Consider the following 19,148-nt stretch of genomic DNA (forward strand, 5'->3'; position numbering starts at 1 on the left):
AACTGACCAGGCAGCAGGTTTAAAATAAACACTGGCAGCATTTCTTCATGCAGAATGTAATTAAATTGTGAAATCATTGTCCAGAGTTGCATGGGTTCAAAACTAGATGAATTCATGGAAAGAAAAGAATCCATCAAAGGCTGATGAACACAAATACGATCTGTGGCTCAGGAAGTGTCTGAGCCACAGTGGGCTGGGAGCCGGGGAAGTTCACAGGAGGATTGTTCCATACGTACCATGTTTCTCACATTCCTGTACATCCACTGCCAGCCCTGCCAGAGCTGTGCTTGTGGCCAGAAGGGCTCTGTAAGCCTGGGACCAGGCTGGTGTTTGCAGCAGCCTTCGGGGAGGGTGGGCAGACCCAGATATGCCCACATGGCCACTGTCTTACCGGCGTGCACGGGCAAGCCCACTGCCACTGCTGCTTGTTCCTGTCTGTGTGACGGGACTGGCATTCGTACTTGTGGGTGCTGCTCATGTAACTCCTCTGACACGTCTGCTTTTCCCAAAGGGCTCTGATTCCTCGTGGAAGGGAGAGTGTCCCTGCCTGCTGAGCCTCTCAAGTCTGGGTTGAGGGCAGTGGGGGCAGATGTTGCCCCGACCTGTGGCAGGGAGAGGTTGGAAGGGGCCTCTGAAGCGTGGCCCCACATCGAGGTGTCCACGCAGACCTTCCTTTCATCAAGGGCCAGGCTATATTTAGGTCTGTTGCCTCCATCACTGCTGTGAAAGGCTGTTCCAGATTCCTTGATCTGGTACTAGAAAACATCTCTTCATTTCCAGCCTAAACTAATTTCTGACCATTTTATACTCATTTGTTCTTGTGCCAATATTGTGTTTTTGCTTAAAAAGCTGTCCTCTCTCCCTGGAATTTCCCTCCCTCTCCCAGTGTTTACAGAGCACAGTCCCAGCACTGCCTAGCCTGGCTGAACGAGTCCAGCTCCTCTGGTCTCCTCTCCCAGGGCTTCAGCACAGTGCCAGCAGCTTGGGCAATAACTCTGGCCCTCACCTCTACCCAGAAACCTGCATCCTCTTCTCCAGAGTCATGCTTGGATTCCACTTGTCCCTTTCCTAAATGCATTCAGTGGCACAGATCACCCTGCACAGCTGGGCCTGGGAGGGTGGTCTCTGCCACAGGATGTGCTGACGGGATGGGAATGTGAGGTCTGTCCCCTTGAGGTGGGAATTTGACATCTGCCGGGGTGGGAGGAACAGCAGAGCCTGTGCCAAGTGGGAATCCTGTTCCACCAAAGAGTGTGTGCTGGAGGGGGCAGGTCAGCAGCAGGGAGGGGATGTTTGCTGAGTAGGATTCCAAAACCTGACAGGTGCTGAGGGATGGTGATGGGGGTGCATCCAGTTCCACAGCTACCCAGTAAAGGTCTGCAGTGCTGTAAAGTGCGGTATCGATGGCAAAGGAGGCAGCTTCCCTCAGGATGAGGTTACCTGAACATGTGTGATTGATGTCTCAATGGTCTTGTGCTGCACTGGCATAAATTGGGGGTCTAAAGTACCTACAGACAGGCAGTGCTACACAGCAACAAAGGAGAGAAGTGAAAAGCCCCAGGCTGAGGTACCTGAGCCCCAGAAGATCTGCCAGGTGCACTTGCAGAGGTGGGAAACCTCCCTGGCTAACTGTGGGAACTGAGAAGATCCGTGGCTGTGCCCAGGGAGGCTGGCACTGGGCTGTCAGGGCTCACACATTGGCATTTCCAGCTGAAGGTGTCTCTTGGGGCAGGGAGGACCAGGACTGTTGTGGAGCTCTGCACTTACCTGTCTGCAGAGGCTCTGGGTGTACCAGGGGTGAAGCAGTGCCCTCCCCAGTGTGCCCCCACCTGCCGAGTGAGTTCTTAAACGGGACAGAAGGGGAGGAGGGCTGGTGAGGCAGATCCTCCGCTGGCCAGTTGCTGTGGGCTCCTCTGTGTTCCCAGCCTCAGGCACAGCGTGTGGGTCCTGCGGTGAGTCTGTGTTGTGGGTAAGGTGTAGGGCTGGTGCCGATGCTGCAGACCTCATGCCATGCTTGGGGGGCTGTGGGGTGATTGAGAGGTTCCCTGTGCCACTCAACTACTCCCTGGGCCATGCTGCAGGTGCTGGAAGAGAAGCCATCGGGACTCCTGGTCGCCTCCCTGCAGGCCAAGGACCCTGACGAGGGGGAGAACGGGACTATCATCTACTCCCTGACAGGTACGAGCTCCAGAAGTGGCAAACCCGTGCTGCTCTGCCCGGCAGCCCTCAGCCAGGCAGACGGGTGCCCACTGCCGGGATCCCCACACCACGCTCCCCTCCTTGGCACCTCCCAGGTCCCCCTCTGCCACGCTCCCCCCAGCCACGCTCCCCTCTCTCTGCAGGAGCCTGGGCAGAGCGTTTCACCCTGCACGTGGCTACCGGAGAGCTGCGGACGGCCACGGTTCTGCGGCGGGCGGAGCGGGCCGAGTACATCTTCACGGTGACAGCCAGCGACCGCGGCGCGGCGCCTCGCAGCACGTCAGCCATCGTCCGCGTCCAGGTACCCGAGCTCCTCCTGTCCCTGTGCCATCTGCCCAGCACGTGCCTCTTGGAGGACACCATCCAGCTAGTGGGCAGCCTTTCTCCCCACCTCCTCATCCCCTTCATCCCTGGGCACCCTCTGCTCCTGCTTAGCTGTTGATCCAGCCCTAAAATCCGCAGGGAGGACCTGGACAGGAAGGGATGACCCTGCACCTGTTCTCATGTTCAAAGAACTGCCAACTGCAGTTCTGCCTTCTCCAGGCTTTAGACAGCCAACCCTGTCCTAGATACCCTGGTGCAGGAAAGACGTCAGAGGTTCCCTGCACAGAGACTTTCACTCTTCCCAGCGTCTGCTAAAACCAGTGTTCTGACCTGCAGGTTGTTTATTCTGACCTGCAGGGTGCCCCTCATGTCTGTGTCACTTTGGTACTCCCTGCCTGGTGCTGCCCACACATCTACATCCTTTCTTTACTGTTAGCAATGAGCTTCCTTTTACAGCAGAGGCTCCGGTTTCCCTCACCAGGGCATTCCCACTGAACATTGTTTCACATCTTCTCGTCCATGTCCTTGCAGTTGCCAAGGCCATTTGACTGTCCTTGCTGTGCCACCTGCACCAGCCCTGCCCATTGCTCTCTTGAGCCAGCTGATCTCTCAGTCCTTTGTAGCACAGCCAGCCCCACCCTCTGCCTGTCCCTTGCTAGTGTGGGAGCTCCAGAGCTGGGTTCTAGCCCAGCTGGGTGTGATATACCACGTTCTCTTGAGGAGTGGAGCCTGCTGTTAGCCTGCCACAACTGCCTTCAGCCACCAGCAACGTGTTTTATACCATTTCCTTTTTACACTGTGTCTGTAACTGTTCTTGTCATCAGAGCTGTTCTGCAGCCTCCAGAGCACTGAGGCTAGGCTGGCCATGCCCATCATGCTGGTTTGCATCTCTGTAATAGATATTTACTTGACAGTCACTGGGTTTGATCCCGTCTGGGCTGACAGGTTTGTTGTTACTCCTGTTTTCCTCAGCTCCTTGACAGGAATGTGCTTCTTCAGTGGGTTTTCCCTTCAGGTCATACTGTGGTGGCCTTTACAGCATCCTCTCTCCCATCTGCAAGTGCACCTCATGCCCATATTAACTCCAATATCTTTAATAAAACTAGTGATAGTATTTATTTATCTTGGGGTCATACTGGGTTCTCTTTCTGTACCTCCCATCAGGTGAGCATGACCTCTCTTCTTATTCACTCTTGCTTATGTTTGCAGAATTGTTTCTGCTGCCGTCTGTTGGCTTTGCAGGATCGGGCCCAGTCACAGAGCCCAGGAGTGGCTGAGGGAAGGCACCTGTGAAGGTCTCCTTCTCCAGCCTTCTGCTCAGATGGGGTTGTCTGGGTGACTTCTGGCTGTCTCCAAGGCTGGAGACTCCACCACCTGTCGGCAACTTGTGCCAGGGCTCAGGCACCCTCCCAGTGACAAGTGTATTCTGAGAGCAGAGGGACCCCTCCTGTGTTCCAGCGTGTGCCCGGGCACACAGCCCCTTGTGCGTGCCCCTCACTCCTTCCTCTCCTCACAGGTGTTGCCATCCTCCCGTGTGCTGCCACGGCCTGATGCCACTGTGTTGACCCTGCATCCTCTCGAGGGGGTCAAGCCGGGGTCTGTGATTGGCTCAGTGGCCCCCCTGGACGCCCCTGCACGAGGACAGCTGACCTACACGGTGGTAGGAGGTGGTGGGGATGGCACCTTTGTGGTTGATAGTGTGACAGGGGAGATTTACGCTGCCCGTGAGCTGGACTATGAAGCTGGGGCACGGCACGTGCTCCAGGTGAGTGCTGAGGACACGCAGCACGGCTATCCCTCCAGCAGGTTGGTGCTGGTCCACATCCACGTGCAGGACTGCAATGACCAGGCACCCACCTTCCCCGAAGACCCCATTACCATTGTGGTGCCTGAGAATGCCCAGGCTGGCTCCTCCATCTTCACCTTCCAGGCGCTGGATGGGGATGGAGTGGGCCCCAACAGCCAGGTGCGCTATGCTCTGCTGCACCTGGAGCCACCCGGAGCCCCCTTCCAGCTGGACGGCCGCTCGGGGCAGCTGACCCTGCGCCAGGGCCTCGACCGGGAGGCCGCTGCCTCCTTCCTGCTGGTGGTGGAGGCCACAGACCAGGCCCGCAACGTCAGCCAGCGCCGCTCGGCCGCCGTCACAGCCCGCGTGTTCGTCACCGATGAGAATGACAATGTGCCCGTCTTCCTGTCCCCGGCCACCGTCAGCGTCATGGAGGACCAGCCCACAGGCTTTGTGGCACTGCACGTGGTGGCCCAGGACAGCGATCTGGGAGAGAACGGCCGTGTGAGCTACTCCTTGCGAGCAGGCAACGCTGACGGCCGCTTCCACCTCAACCCCAGCACTGGTGAGGGCTGGGGGGTGCAGAGGTGGTGGCAGGGATCCTGGGAACTGGAGGCTGAGGAGGGTGCAGGGGTACGCAAGGATGTTGCACGGTGCGTGGGAGGAGGGTGTGGGCTGGGGAGCCCGGAGGAGGGAGATTGGGGTGCAGGGAGTCCCAAGCACAGCATCTGGTTGGCACTGTTGCTGGCACTGTGTTGCTGTCTCCTGAAACCCAGTGCCTGCAGCCACATATTAGTCCCGAGGCATAAGGTCCAGTGCCACTGGTGCCAGCTTGCCCCTCTCCTGTGCCCACAGGTGCACTCTCCATCGTGCGGGCCCTGAACCGGGAGGAGGTGGCACAGCACAACCTGACGGTGGTGGCCACGGACCACGGCTTCCCACGCCTCTCGGCCACACAGCTGCTGTCCGTGCTGGTGCTGGACGTCAATGACGAGTCTCCTGTCTTTGAGAAACCCGAGTATGAAGCCCACATCATGGAGAACCTGCCAGCCGGCAGCCCAGTGCTGCAGGTGCTGGCCACAGACCGGGATCTGGGTGAGGATGCAGGCGAGGGTGAGCTGCCACTTCAGTCAGGGCCTGTCTGGAAATGCAGCCCCAGGTCTGGGCATTCCCTGCTCCCTTCTGCCAGTCTGGAGAGCCTGGCTGACCAGAGGGAAGGATCAGCAGCTGGTCTGGAGGTGGGAGGTGGGCTGAATCCTGGGAGAGGGTGGGAATGGGATGGGACTGTGGTTCCCTCTGGTCCCCTGGCCCGTGGCCTTTGTTCTGTGGGCTCTCCTTGACCCGTCTGGCCTCCCAGCAGCTGGGCTAGGCTGCTGGGGACTCCCACACACACCTCTGCCCACCCTCTCACGCAGCCTGTGAGCCCCGGGTGAGAGCGGGAGGTGCAGGACAGGAGCCAAACGAGGCACTGGGGCTGCTGCTGGGCTGCCTTCAGAGCACCTTTGTGCCCCCAGGTGCCAACGGGCAGGTGTCCTATGGGGGTCTCTCCGGGGGGCCGTTCTCCATCCACCCACAGACGGGGCTCATTGTCACCACACGTCCCCTGGACCGGGAGGAGCAGGAGCAGCACGTGCTGACAGGTAAGCAAGGGGAGGCAGCGGGCAGGGGGTCAGTGGGGATACACAGGGACTCCCTGCTGCTGGCGTGGAGAGCAGGGCAGGCCATGGGGAGGGAGGGAGGAGGGGCTGTGGGGCACAGCAGGGCTGGTTTGGGGCTGCAGGAATGCTGATGCGTTGCAGAGGGCAGGCCATGGGGAGGGAGGGAGGAGGGAGGGAGGAGGGAGGGAGGAGGGAGGGAGGAGGGAGGGAGGAGGGAGGGAGGAGGGAGGGAGGAGGGAGGGCGGAGGGGTTGTGGGGCACAGCAGGGCTGGTTTGGGGCTGCAGGAATGCTGATGCTTGCATGCCTGGCTGCCCCTGTGGGTGCCTGGGTGTTGGCACACAGGCGCTGTGGCTGTAGCTCCCAGTCAAGGCAGCCTCTGGTGCTCTCACTGTCCTGCAGTCTATGCTCGGGACGCCGGCCTGCCGCCCAGCCTCACCAAGGCCACAGTGTGGGTCACGGTGGGGGATGAGAACGACCATGCACCCCACCTGGAGAGTGAGTCCTGCTCCGTGGAGGTTCCTGAGAACCAGAGTCGTGTGGCACTCTACACCCTGCGGGCCACTGATCCTGATGGCGGGGAGAACGGACGCCTGGAGTACCGGCTGGCAGGTGAGATGCCAGGGAGTGTGGGACTGGGCAAGGACTTCTCCCTGGGCTTCCCTGGATCTGGAGACATCAACTGCAGCAGTCCCATTCCACGTTAGTTCTCTCCTGCTCCAAACTGCACAGCATTGCTGTCATCTCTCAGCTCTCTGCCCCCAGTGAAGAGCACCCTAACAGCTGGACAGGCTGCACTGCTCATTCCCCAGGCTTGTGTCTAGTTCCCCAGGCTCAGACCAGTTCCATACCTCTCCTGGATGCTCTAACCTGTTAATTCACGGGCTGCCAAGTCAGATTTTTGCTGTATCCTGTCACAGGCTGCCTGGCAGCAAGCTCTATCCTGTCACAGGCTGCCCCAGGCAGCAGCACTAGCCTGTGAGTGCTTAGAGTCAGCTCTTCATACGGAGCTAGCCCAAGGAGTTTGCTCCCACTGGGGTTTACTCTACCCACCCTGCCAGATCCCATGGTGGCGGGCTTCATGCTCTCCGGGGCCTTTCTCATTCCAGTTACAGGCATTCTGCATTGTTACTCCCTCTCTTCTCTTTTAGGTGGAGACCCTGGGCAGGATTTCAGCCTAGACCCCGTCTCTGGTGTCCTCTCCACTGCACATGCCCTGGACCGAGAGCAAATTGCTTCCTACAGCCTCATTGTAGTGGTGCAGGACCATGGCTCCCCCCCACGCAGTGCCACCATGTCAGTGACTGTGCAGGTGTTGGATCTCAATGACAACGCACCCAGTTTTGCTCAGGCCAGCTACACGGTGGAGGTGCCAGAGGACTTGCCAGTCGGTGCCCTGGTGCTGCAGCTGGTGGCTGAAGACCCAGATGAGGGCACCAATGGGCAGGTCTCCTACTACCTGGGCAATGAGTCGCTGGGCATGTTCCAGGTGGAGCCGGAGAGCGGGCGCATCCGGAGCGCCCAGGCACTGGACCGGGAGCGCCAGCCCAGCTACAGCTTCCTGGCCAAGGCGGTGGACTCGGCGCCGTGGGAGCCCAAGAGCGCGGCTGTGCGCGTCACTGTCGTGGTGCGAGACGTCAACGACCACGTCCCGGCCTTCCTGCACAGCCCGCTCACCGTCAACCTGTCCCGCCACACGCCGCTCAAGCAGGTGGTGGCCACCATGAGGGCCGAGGACAGGGACGCGGGTGCCAATGCCTCCATCCTGTACCGCTTTGCCACCCCCAGCTCCGCCTTCGCCATCAACTCCTACACGGGGGACATCCAGCTGCTGCAGCCCCTGGGCTCCCTCAGCCAGCGCCAGCGCACGCTCTTTGTGCTGGCCATGGACCTGGGGCAGCCAGCGCTCTCCTCCACAGGGGTGGTGGTGATCCACGTGCAGGAGGAGCCCTACCGGGGGCTGCGCTTCCCTCGCAGCACCAGCGATGTGGCCCTGGCCGAAAATGCCGCCCCAGGTACCCACCGGCAGTGACCAGAAAGTGCTGTGATGGAATGGGATAGGCACAAGGGGAGGTGGGAGCAGCGCTGTGGGGAACTCAGACCGGAGAGCACTGTGGGCTCTGGGGAAGTCCTGTTATGCTTTGGGCAGACCCAAGGAACTGCAGGGTCTGAGTGGTGCCCAGACTGGTCAGGGTGGTGTCCCTGCAGGCTGGCCTGAGTGTGTTCAGATCACTGTAGGCAGCCACAGGTGGCCAAGAGCTCCCAGAAGGTCTCCAGGGTCACAGTGAGGCCACTGAGGAACCACTGGAGACCACCATGACACCAGGCTCCCAGCCCGACATTAACCTTAGATCTTCAGTCCCCTGTCACAGTGTCCTCAGGCAGAGCAGTGCTTCTGTGGTACAGCACATACTGCCCTCCATCACCCTGACCCTTTGCCACGTGCTCCCAGGCTCCTCTGTGTCTTCATACCCTTTTCCTCTCCCAGGCACTGAGGTGGCCAGTGTCCAGGCCATGCACACGGGGGGCTCCTCGGGGCACATCACCTACAGCATCATCAGCGGCAACGAGAGGAACACCTTCCTGATCCAGCCCAGCTCAGGTACAGCTCCAGGGACACTTGGGGAGCTCTGCTCATGCCTGCTCAGGTGCTCAAGGCCCCCAGGGCACAGGAGCACTGTCCACACTCTGTACCAGTTAGGTGAGAGGTGTTAGTACTGGAATGTGGACACTGCCCTGTCACTGGCCAGAGGCTGTTAGCACTTCTCCCAGTGCAATTGTGGTCCCCCATAATTAGACCTTTTCCCAAAACCTCAGAGAGCAGGGTTAGATGGGATTTTGGGAAGACATTCTTCCCTGTGAGTGTGGTGAAGCTCTGGCACAGGTTGCCCTGAGAAGCTGTGGCTGCCTCATCTCTGGAAGTGTCCAAGGCCAGGTTGGACAGGGCTTGGAGCAACCTGGAATAATGGAAGTTGTCCCTACGTGCCCATAGGAATATTGTCAATTAGTTCAGTACATCCTGCTGGCTGCCCTCCTCCTCCTCCTCCTCAGATGGGACAACCCCGACCTCAGGTCACTCCAGCAGCTGAGCTGCCCACAGTTCAGGTTGGTGGCCGTGGGGGTCTGTCCTCAGAACACTTTTAAGGCTCTGGCTGGACTCAAAGCTGCAGTGAGGTGTCTCTGGCTTGGAGCTGGATGAGTTTATGCCATGGTAGGAACAGCTCTTGCTTCTCCACACCTTTGGGGGGGTCCCCAGATGGAAGGACTGTCACATGCTGTAATGCCAGCAGGAACCTGTCCCCAGCAAGGTGTGGGTGTTATCACTCAGGGCAGCTCTTGAGAGTGATGAGAAACTGGCAGTGTGGGGAGGGCTTGGAAAAGATCACTGGGTCCTGTCCAGCTGAGAAAGGATGGATAGACGGATGGATGGATGATGGATGGATGGAGGGAGAGATGGAGGGATGGATGATGAATACATCACTCCCCCCTCCCTCCGTTCCCCCTCCCAGGTGCCATCTCAGTGCAGGACTCCAGTAGCCTGGACTTCGAGGCCAGCCCCCGGCTGCGCCTGGTGATCCAGGCAGAGACTGCAGCTTCCTTTGGCTTTATGGCCATAAACCTGAACCTCCAGGATGTGAACGACAACCTGCCCCGCTTCCAGCTGCAGAACTATGTGGCATTCATCTGGGAGTCACAGAGCTACGACTCACCTGTCATCCAGGTATGGTGGGGCACAAACAGGGACACCTGAGGCCTGGCCTGGCTGGAGTTATGGGATGGGGGCTGCATGGGCCTGGGGTTGGCACCAGCCCACAAGTCCTGCCTCAGGGGCTCCACAGCTGAATCTCATGTGGCTTTGCAGGTGCTGGCAGATGACCTGGACCAGGGAGTGAATGGGCAGGTGACTTATGCCATCAACCAGTCCCTGCCAATGCCGGGCTTGTACCACATTGACCCTCAGACTGGCACCATTACCACTGCTGCCATTCTGGACAGAGAGATCTGGTCCCAGACCCGGTGAGTGCAGCCAAGCTAGGGGATGCCAGGACAGGAACAGAGCTGTGGAGCACAACTCTGGGGCATGGGGAACACTGTTCATGGTGCTCCCAAAGCTGTCCCAGCCTGGCTGTGAAATGGCTCTATCAAGCAGCACAGCTGAGGGTCAGTGGGAGTGAAGGACACAGGAGCCAGATGGCCAAGATGAGCCTGCATATGGCTCAGTCGGGTCTCTACAGAGCTGAGAAGATTGTGAGAGGGCCCTAGGTTCATCCATTCCCCTTCCTGCCTCCTTAATCCGCACTGCATCTGCTCAATTTCTTCCACTTCCAAGCACAGGACCCTTGTGTCCTGCCACATGGCTGCAGACCCTGCACTAGCTCCCCCAGATGTCCCCTTGCATCCAGACAGGTCCTCTGGGCCCCTCACCATATGTGCATGCTCTGGACATGTCCATCCACACGTATGTGAAATGCTGGCAAACACCCCGCCATGAATATGAGGCTTCTGCCCTTTCCCACACACCTTGCTCAGATGAGGACCCCCAGTTCGTGTTCTCCCCCTCCACATGTGCCCCCATGGCTGGGGGTTCCTCTGCCCTCTTCCCCATGGGAGGAGTCTGGGGTATTCCTTCCATCCACACACGCCCTTGACATTCCAGAGAGGCTCCAAGTGTTCCCCAGCAGCCAGAGAGCCCCAGACACCTGCCTGCACCCCTCAGGGTGCTCTGCATGCACCCACACACCTTCCAGACCTCAACACTTGCCTTAGGAGTGCAAAAACCTGCTGCTGTGCCCCACCATGCTCTCCATGTACCCACTGCCCCACATGTGCTGTCCGAGTCACGGAACCACTGAGATTTTTGACTCCGGCCTGTGACTGGTCACCATCTTGTCAGCTAGACTAGAGCACTGAATGTCACATCCAGTCTTTCCCTAAACACCTCCAGAGGATGCACTGCACAGATCCATCACCCCAGAGTCTGAGCTGCTGTGCATTTCCCCACCACACCCACACGCTCCAGGCCCTTGCACACCTGCAGTTCATGTCCCAGGCGCCATGCAGGTGTGCAGTGCATGTCCCAGGAACTGTACACAGGTGAGGTGCTCCCTCACATGTGTGGACACACATCTGACCCTCATGCCTGCCCACAGCTTGGTGGTGACAGCGATGGACCGAGGAACACCACCGCTGATGGGCTCAGCCACGCTGACCGTGGTGGTGATGGACATCAATGACAATAGCCCTACCATCCCGATCCCCTGGGAGATCCGTGTCCCTGAGAGTGAGTGCCATAGCACTGAGGGCCAGAGCTGGGGTACAATGGGCACCATGGGGTGGGGAGGAGCCCCAGGGAGGCCAGGCCAGTCCCTGTCAGGGGCTGGGTCACACTGACCCGCTGAGCTCTCCAGCATGACCCTTGTGCTGCTGCTGTGTCCTGAGGGAGCAACCTGAATTACCAACTCAGCCCTGGCCCCTGCCCCTGGGACTCTGGCTGCAGACACGTGCCCTGCCTGCTCACAGGCCTCAGCCAGTATGCCCTGTGTCCATGCCATACCTCCACCTGTCCTGCCAAGCCCCCAAGACCTTCGTCTTTCCCCCGGCATCCCCCTCTCCTGTGGCATCTTCCCCTCTTCCTGGTGCTCAGGCTCTGGATTGAACTGGTTTCCCACCAGGTGAGCCAGGTATGCTGGGCAGGGATGGGTCTGCTCACTCACCTGTCTGCTCCCCACAGACACACTGCTGGGCACCCAGATAGCCCAGCTGACTGGGAACGATGTGGACTCGGGCCCTGCACTCTCCTACACGCTGCTGCTGGAGGGGGACGTGGCAGACACCTTTGGGGTGCTGCGCTACGGTGGCCACATTGCCCTGACAGGGCCACTGGACCATGAACAGCGCAGCCGCTACACCCTCACCCTGCGCGCCTCTGACACTCGCCACGAGACTGAGGCCAACCTCACCGTCCTTGTGGAGGATGTGAACGACAATGTGCCCACCTTCACCCAGGTTTTCTATCAGGTACATGCACCAGGTGTGCCAGCCATCCCCCGCTAGCCCTCTGCAGCTCCTGCCTGGCCCACCTGCCCTTACAAAGCAGAGGATGGGTCTGAGCCCCTTCTGGTCCCACTTTCTGACCCTCATCCTGGAATCCCTCATGCTGTCACTGTGGCACAGAAGGAGTGACCCTGGGACCAGCCCCTGCAAGGGGCACAGCTGGATGCAGAAGGTCCAGCAGAAATGGACGAGCACAGTGGGGAGGCCAGAGAAGGTGGGAAATGGGTCACAGCCCAGACAAGTGTTTGTGGCGAGACCTGGGTAGATCCTTGTTGAAGGTTGGCTTAGGCAGTGTGTGCTGCAGCACTGAAGCTCAGGCAAGGGGCTAGGGAGCCCCAGGAATACTTGAAGGGTCCAGGAGCACAAACCCCTTGTGTGTGGTTTCCCTGGCCAGTGAGAGGCTGGGCGCCCTTGGCTTTAGTTGCCTGGCCAGCCCCAGACCCCCATCCCAGGGATGCTGGGGGCTCTGAGTGGGGGGGGGGGGAACCAGATGCTGACTGGGGTTTCTTCCTCTTCCAGGTGCTGCTCCCAGAGCACACACCTGCTGGCAGTGTCATCCTCACTGTGAGTGCAACTGATCCCGACTCAGGGAGCAATGGGGACATCACCTTCCACCTGGCTGTGCCTAGCCCTGATGTTGCCATCGACCCCAGCAATGGTGCGTAGGCTTGGTGCTCTGTGTGCCTCTCTCATGGGTCAATCTAAGGTTGCCTGTGTGGGGGAGTACCACTGTCCTGCCTGTGTTCAAACCCTCACAAGGTCACTTTCTGGTGTGGCTGGTGAAGCAGACACAGCAGGGTGACCATCAAATGCTCCTCCAGTTGATACCCTTCCCAGCTCCCACTGGTTCCCATGCTGACCCTGGCTTTGTGCTCCACAGGGACCCTCTTCACCACCCGGCAGGTGGAGTTCAACGCCAGCCAGCCCACCCTGGACCTGGTGGTGGAGGCCCGTGATCACGGCTCTCCCAGCCTCTCATCCTGGGCCACAGTGCAGCTCCAGGTTCTGGATGTTAACGACCACAGCCCCCGCTTCCAGGAGCCGTGCTACAATGCCAGCGTTCCCGAGGACCTGCGCCCAGGCACCACGGTGCTAATGCTGGAGGCGGGTGACGCCGACCTCTCCCGGGAGAATGCTGGCTTTGATTACACCATCGTCAGCGGGAACGGCGGCAACGCCTTCCAGGTGGAGAGCCGGGTGGCCCGGGCCGGGGGGCAGCTCCGCACGCAGGGAGCCCTGGTGCTTGTGGAGTCCCTGGACTTCGAGGCCATCCCAGTGTACAACTTGACGGTGGCAGCCTCGGACCGGGGCCTGCCGCAGCGCAGTGCCACCGTGCCCGTGCTGATCACCGTGCAGGACGTCAATGACAACCCGCCCGTGTTCAGCCGGGCCGAGTACCGTGCCGCGGTGAGCGAGGCCGCGCTGCCTGGCACCGAGCTGCTGCGCGTGGCAGCCCACGATGCCGACTCGGGGCCGCGCGGCCGCGTTCACTACACCATCAGCTCAGGTGACCAGCACGGGCTGTTCCAGCTGCATGAGAGCACAGGGGCCCTGAGCCTGGCGCGGCCACTGGATCGGGAGGCGCAGGCGCTGCACACACTGGTGGTGCGGGCCACGGACGCACCGGGCGGGCACTTTGCGCTGGTCCCCGTGGCCATTGAGGTGAAGGACATCAACGACAACAAGCCGTACTTCCCGGTGGAGGTGCTGAGCGCCAGCATCCGGGAGAACTTGCCCCCCGGCACACTGGTCACCACGCTGCGTGCTGTCGATGCCGACACCGGCGCCTTTGGGGAGCTGCGGTACGTGGTGCTGGAGCAGGCAGTGGGGGACCCCAGCACGGGGGATGGCCGGGACGCCTTTGCTGTCAACGGGAGCTCTGGGGAGCTGCGCTCCCGCCTCACCTTTGACTATGAGCGAGCCAAAGCCTTCCAGCTCCTGGTTCGGGCCACCGACGCTGGCAATGCCTCGGCCACTGTGACTGTGCGGGTGCTGGTGACAGGGGAAGATGAGTATGATCCCATCTTCCTGAGCCCCTCCTTCAACTTCGAGGTGCCTGAGGGCGCGCGCAAAGGGCAGAGCATTGGGCGGGTGCTGGCCACGGATGAGGATGAGGGGGTTGACGGTGTTGTGTTGTACACCCTGGCAAAGCCCTCGCCATACTTTGCCATCAACCAGACTACAGGCTCCATCTACCTGCGTGTGGACAGCCAGCCCCAAGCTGGGGCTGGGCGCGCCAAGAGGGAGCCACGGGAGATGAGCCTGGAGGTGCAGGCACGCAGCCCACTGCCTGCTTCCCGTGTGGCCTCTGCGCAGGTCACCATTGACATCACACACACCTCCTTTGGCCTGGCACCTGACCTCAACCTCCTGCTGGTGGCCGTGGCTGCCTCGCTGGGTGTTGTGGTGGTCCTGGCCGCCGTGGCCATCGTGCTGGCCCTGGTGCGCTCCCGGCAGCGCCGGGGCCACAAGAAGGCAGAGGGCGAGGGGACACTGGCCCGTGCACAGAGCGGGTCCTTGCAGAAGCTGGGCCGTGAGGAGCCGGCGCTGCCTGGGGCTGAGCACATCTACCACCAGGCGCTGCCAGGGTATGGGACTGAGCCGGCGGGGCCCTACACACGGGGCGGCTCCCTGGACCCCTCACATTCCAGTGGCCGTGGCTCTGCTGAAGCCGCTGAGGATGACGAGATACGGATGATCAATGAGTACCCACGCGTGGCCAGCATCACAGCCTCCATGCAGGAGCACATCGCTGCCCGTGGCCCTGACTCTGGCATCCAGCAGGATGCTGACCAGCTCTCCGACATCTCCTGTGAGCCAGCTGCGTTGGAGAGTGCCCAGTGGTTCAAGAGCAAGAAGGGCTCTGGGCTGCTGCTGCCGGGGCCACCCCTGCAGCTGTACCGTGAGGACGGGGGTGGTAGTGCCTTCCTGGGCGTCCGCTGCGGCCTCAGCGTCTCCTCACAGCCCCAGGACTACGCCTTCCCAGAGGACGGCAAGCCCTCCGTGGAGGGCTCGCTCACCGCCATTGTGGCCAGCGATGAGGAGCTCCGCGGCAGCTACAACTGGGATTACCTGCTGAACTGGTGTCCCCAGTTCCAGCCACTGGCCAGTGTCTTCACAGAGATCGCCCGCCTCAAGGATGAGAGCTCCCTGCGCAAGCCCTTCCCAGCCAAGCCCAAGGCAGAGCCCAAGCCCCGCATCGATCCCCCGCCCCTCATCACCTCGGTGGCCCATCCAGGTGCCAAGTCTGTGCCCCCCAAGCCACCACCAGGCAGGACCTTCCCGCACCCATCCTCCCTGCGCCGCTCGCCTATTAGCCACGAGGGTTCCATTTCGTCCTCCGCCATGTCGCCCAGCTTCTCCCCGTCGCTGTCCCCCCTGGCCGCCCGCTCCCCTGTGGTCTCGCCCTTCGGCATCTCACAGGGGCCATCCGCCTCCACCATCAGTGCTGAGCACTCGCTGGAGCCCCCTGAGGAGGCCGAGCTCAGGATTTAGAGCTGGGCCCCTGGACTCCTCTGCCCCAGCCCGCAGCCATGGGGCCGGAGCGGGGCCCAGCCCAGGGCTGCTAAAATGGGTGCTCATCCCACTCCCAGCGCTGTGCCTGGCCTGGGTCCTGGGACTGCCGATGCCCTTGGAGGCTGTGGCCCCTGTCCCTCCCCACAGCTTGGCAGATCCTGTGCTGGCTGGTGCCCTGTGGACTGCTGACCCCAGTGCTGGCACCCCGGGGTGATGGTCCATGTGCTGCTTGCGGTGGCTCAGATTGGTGCTGGGCAGGATGGTGCTTCACGGTACTTGGTGCTCTGGGAGCAACGGGGAGCTGAGGGCGGCTGGAGGCCCAGACCCTGCCCTACCGAGCTCCGGGTGCCATGCAGCAGCCTGGGTGCAGGAGGACCCCGAGCTTTCCCTTGTGACCCTAGGAGCTCTCAGGGCAGGGGGCGATGCCCCATGGCTGGGGGTGATGTCCCGGGGCAGGGCACGATGCGCCGGGGCACGGACACTGCCTCTGGGAATGAGCCTGCCCCCGGCCGGGAGGGGACACTCACCGGGCTGGCTGCAGCAGAAGGCAGCCGTGCCCACATCTTGCTGCCTGTCTGTGGCTAGGAAGGGACAGGAGAGCCTTTGAGGTCTTTCCAACCCTTTGGCTACCCACTGCAGGTGACAGATCCAGGGAATCTCCTGCCCAGAACTTCAGGATGGTTCCTGTGTTCTTGGGAGGGAGGCGCCTGCCATGCTCAGTGTGGGAATCCTGTTCCTGGGACCAGGTGCCTCTCTGGGCAAGGGTCCCAGGCAGGGACAGTGCCCAGGCACAGGCAGCACAGTGGGGCTGGCAGAGCTGTGTGCACCTGACAGGGACAGCCCAGCCTCAGCAGAGCGGTGATGGCTGCTGTGACCCGCACCCGCCTCAGGCCCAGCAGGCAGCCTGCAGCTGCAGGGGCGCAGGTTGTTGGGTGCCCCAAAAAGCCACGTCACCCAACATGTTCTCTTAGCCACAGTGGGGACACTGGGCATCTGGCCTTTCCTGGGGCCCTGTTGCATGACTGCTTCCCAGGACAGTCTGGGCCACCTCCAGAACATGGTCAAGGTGCAGAACACCCTGCTCCTGGCCCCAGCCCCTGTGCAGAGCTGCTCTGCACCCCTGTTTTGCATGTTGTGAGCCCGGACGGAGCCCCTGCCATGGGGCCGGTCCCCATCTCCTGCCAGCACTGTGCACGGCCGGTCACACAGGCAGCATCACACTCGCAGCACACTCACCCCACCGAGCTCTCCCTGAGCCCGGCTGCTCACGGGGAGCTGCTCACCGGGACAGGCTCGCGCGTCACGGGCCCTGGGAGTGCAGCCTTGGGCTCTGTGATCCCCGCACAGCCATGGGTGCAGGGCGAGGGCTGGAACAGCATGGGGTGCCCCACAGCAGCCCTGAACGCCCGGTCTGGTCACAGGTGTCGGGGGGTCGGCGGGACACCCCATGCCTGAGCAGAGCCGGGGAAGCTCCTTCCCATCACACAGACCCAGCACATGAGCAGCGTGGCTGCAGCCCCAGCCGCAAAGGTGTTGTCACAGCAGACAAATGCATCACTTCTGCCCGTCCCCCCATTTCCCATGAAGAGCCATCTGTGGCTGCAGCTCCGTGTGTCACAGTCAGCCTCTCATCCCCCTGGTGCCATGGGGTCCTGGCACATGCCGCTGCTCCCAGGTGCTGTCCTGGGCACAGGGCAGTGACAGGGAACAGGCACAGTGACAGGGGCACTAAGGGGGCCCCACCAAGGGCCATGCCCATTCTGCCTGGGACTCAGAGGGGCCTGAGGTGCCCTTGGAGGGGGAGATGGTTCTGCCTTGGCACAGGGACAGCCCACGGAGGCTCTTGGGGTGGGCACCCCCATCCCCTCTCTGTCCTGCTCACAAGCACTGTGGGGACACATTGTTGTTCCCAGGTGCTGTAGGGACACTCTGGGGGTGTCCTGTGTCCCCCAGGACTGTGGGTGCACTCTAGGGCTACCCGGTGCCCCCAGTCCCATGCTGGGGTGCCCCGTGCCCCCCAGCCCTGTGCTGCCCAGGCTGCCCACACAGCCCAGCTCCACTGCACATCTGGGATGGGGACACAGATGGGTCACCCTGCACGCCACAGGAAGGGCCAGACACATGCACCCTGCTTTGGGCTGGGGTCACTGAGCCCCCAGTTATTTATTTTTACACATTGTACTACAATTCCTGTTTTTACTCGTTTGTACCTTTTGTATTGTGTCTCGTGGAGCTGCATGTACCAGCGCTGCCCACGGCCGCGCAGGGGCCACTCGGTGCAGCCTGAACCCAAGTGCCAACGTCTCAAAAATGCCTTAATAAACCACACGTTTGTACAGACACTGCCCCATCCCTGCTGCCGTGGGCTCCTGCCAGGCTGGCACCATGTTCCCAGGGGCTGACGGCGGGGGGGATACCGGACCTGCCCCACGCAGGGCTCACGTGGGCCTGGCCAGGTTCTGGCACCCACATCCTTGGCTGCATCCTGCCAAGTCCTTTTCCAGAGAGGGCAGTGAAGCTGCAGCAGGGCCATGGCCCCGGGGCTGTCCAGCAGTGAGGCTGGGTATACACAGAAGGCATGTCTCCACATGTGCACACAGCTGGTCCCACATGCCACAGGCATCCCTATCCCATCCCGTACCCTCGCTGTGGTGAGGGCTGCAAGCAGGGCAAGCAGGCCCCCAGAGCTGCAGCAGCCACACCTGGACACATCATCTGCCCAGCAGGTACCTCACATTCCCAGGATCCCCACTGAGGACACCTGCACACGCAGCTTCCCCAAGCCACACAGACCTGCCCTGGGGATCCCAGTGATCCCACCAGTCTGCCCAGCAGCTTTGGCTCTGCTTATCCCTTTGGGCGACACAGACATGCCCAGGGCTCTTTGCTGATCTCCAGACACTGTGACCTGACACCACACGGGCTCCCCTCACCAAACAGTGCCCCCCAACCCCGGGAAACAGAGTTGGACAACCAGGAGTGGCTGTGCAGCTGTCAGGTGTTGGATGTGGCCAGACCCACACAGCGACCATCAACCACTTACATATGATCAGCCACTTCCATCCTGCCTTCCCTGCTTGCTTTTTTTTTTTGTTGTTCCCCAAACCAAGCTGTTTACTCGCTGTCCTCAGCTCTCAGATTCCAGCACCCCACAGTGGGTCCTGCACAGCCCCAGCCTGTTCTGCACAGCCCCCCAGGCACGCCCAGCCCTGTTGGCAGCGCTCTGGGACCAGGGGAGCACTCCTGTCCCCCCGCTCTGACAGGGCTCCTCGCACTCCAGGGGTAAGCATGAGCCAGCCGGGGCAGAGGGAGAAGGGCCACCCCCTCCCTGACGGTGTCCTGGGGCTCCCTCTGCTCCTTCGTGCCCCAGCCCGACCCCTTCCAGCTCCCTGCTGGGGCACAGAGGCCGTGCTGGCTGCCCCCAGTGCCACTGTGCTCCTCTGGTGCTCCTGGCCTCGGGAACACCCAACTGCCCACAGCAGGGACTCGCTTCACCCCACCCGAGGGTCCCGGGGAGCCAGGGCGCACCGAGGGGCCCTGACCTCCCCGCTCCGGCCCAGCAGCAGATGCTCCTTAACGCGATTAGCTCTGCACGGCCGCCCTAATCCCGGCT

The 19,148-nt window shown here is 61.3% G+C and overlaps 1 protein-coding gene across 1 annotated transcript in view; it reads left to right on the forward strand.

The window, feature by feature from the left end:
* DCHS1 (dachsous cadherin-related 1) overlaps positions 1-17,883 on the forward strand; it is a 44,876-nt gene extending 26,993 nt beyond the window's left edge. The window contains exons 8-21 of the mRNA XM_041401171.1: positions 2,082-2,178; positions 2,343-2,500; positions 4,040-4,874; positions 5,165-5,404; positions 5,824-5,949; positions 6,368-6,577; positions 7,117-7,980; positions 8,454-8,567; positions 9,475-9,686; positions 9,828-9,982; positions 11,116-11,246; positions 11,697-11,983; positions 12,539-12,677; positions 12,900-17,883. Of these exons, the coding sequence (XP_041257105.1) occupies positions 2,082-2,178; positions 2,343-2,500; positions 4,040-4,874; positions 5,165-5,404; positions 5,824-5,949; positions 6,368-6,577; positions 7,117-7,980; positions 8,454-8,567; positions 9,475-9,686; positions 9,828-9,982; positions 11,116-11,246; positions 11,697-11,983; positions 12,539-12,677; positions 12,900-15,514 (6,183 nt within the window). The 3' untranslated portion in view covers positions 15,515-17,883. The remainder of the gene's footprint in view (positions 1-2,081; positions 2,179-2,342; positions 2,501-4,039; positions 4,875-5,164; positions 5,405-5,823; positions 5,950-6,367; positions 6,578-7,116; positions 7,981-8,453; positions 8,568-9,474; positions 9,687-9,827; positions 9,983-11,115; positions 11,247-11,696; positions 11,984-12,538; positions 12,678-12,899) is intronic.
* Positions 17,884-19,148: the final 1,265 nt, after the last annotated feature.

Source organism: Onychostruthus taczanowskii, unplaced genomic scaffold, assembly GCF_017590055.1.
Source record: "Onychostruthus taczanowskii isolate IOZ18803 unplaced genomic scaffold, ASM1759005v1 scaffold187, whole genome shotgun sequence".
Taxonomy (NCBI): domain Eukaryota; kingdom Metazoa; phylum Chordata; class Aves; order Passeriformes; family Passeridae; genus Onychostruthus; species Onychostruthus taczanowskii.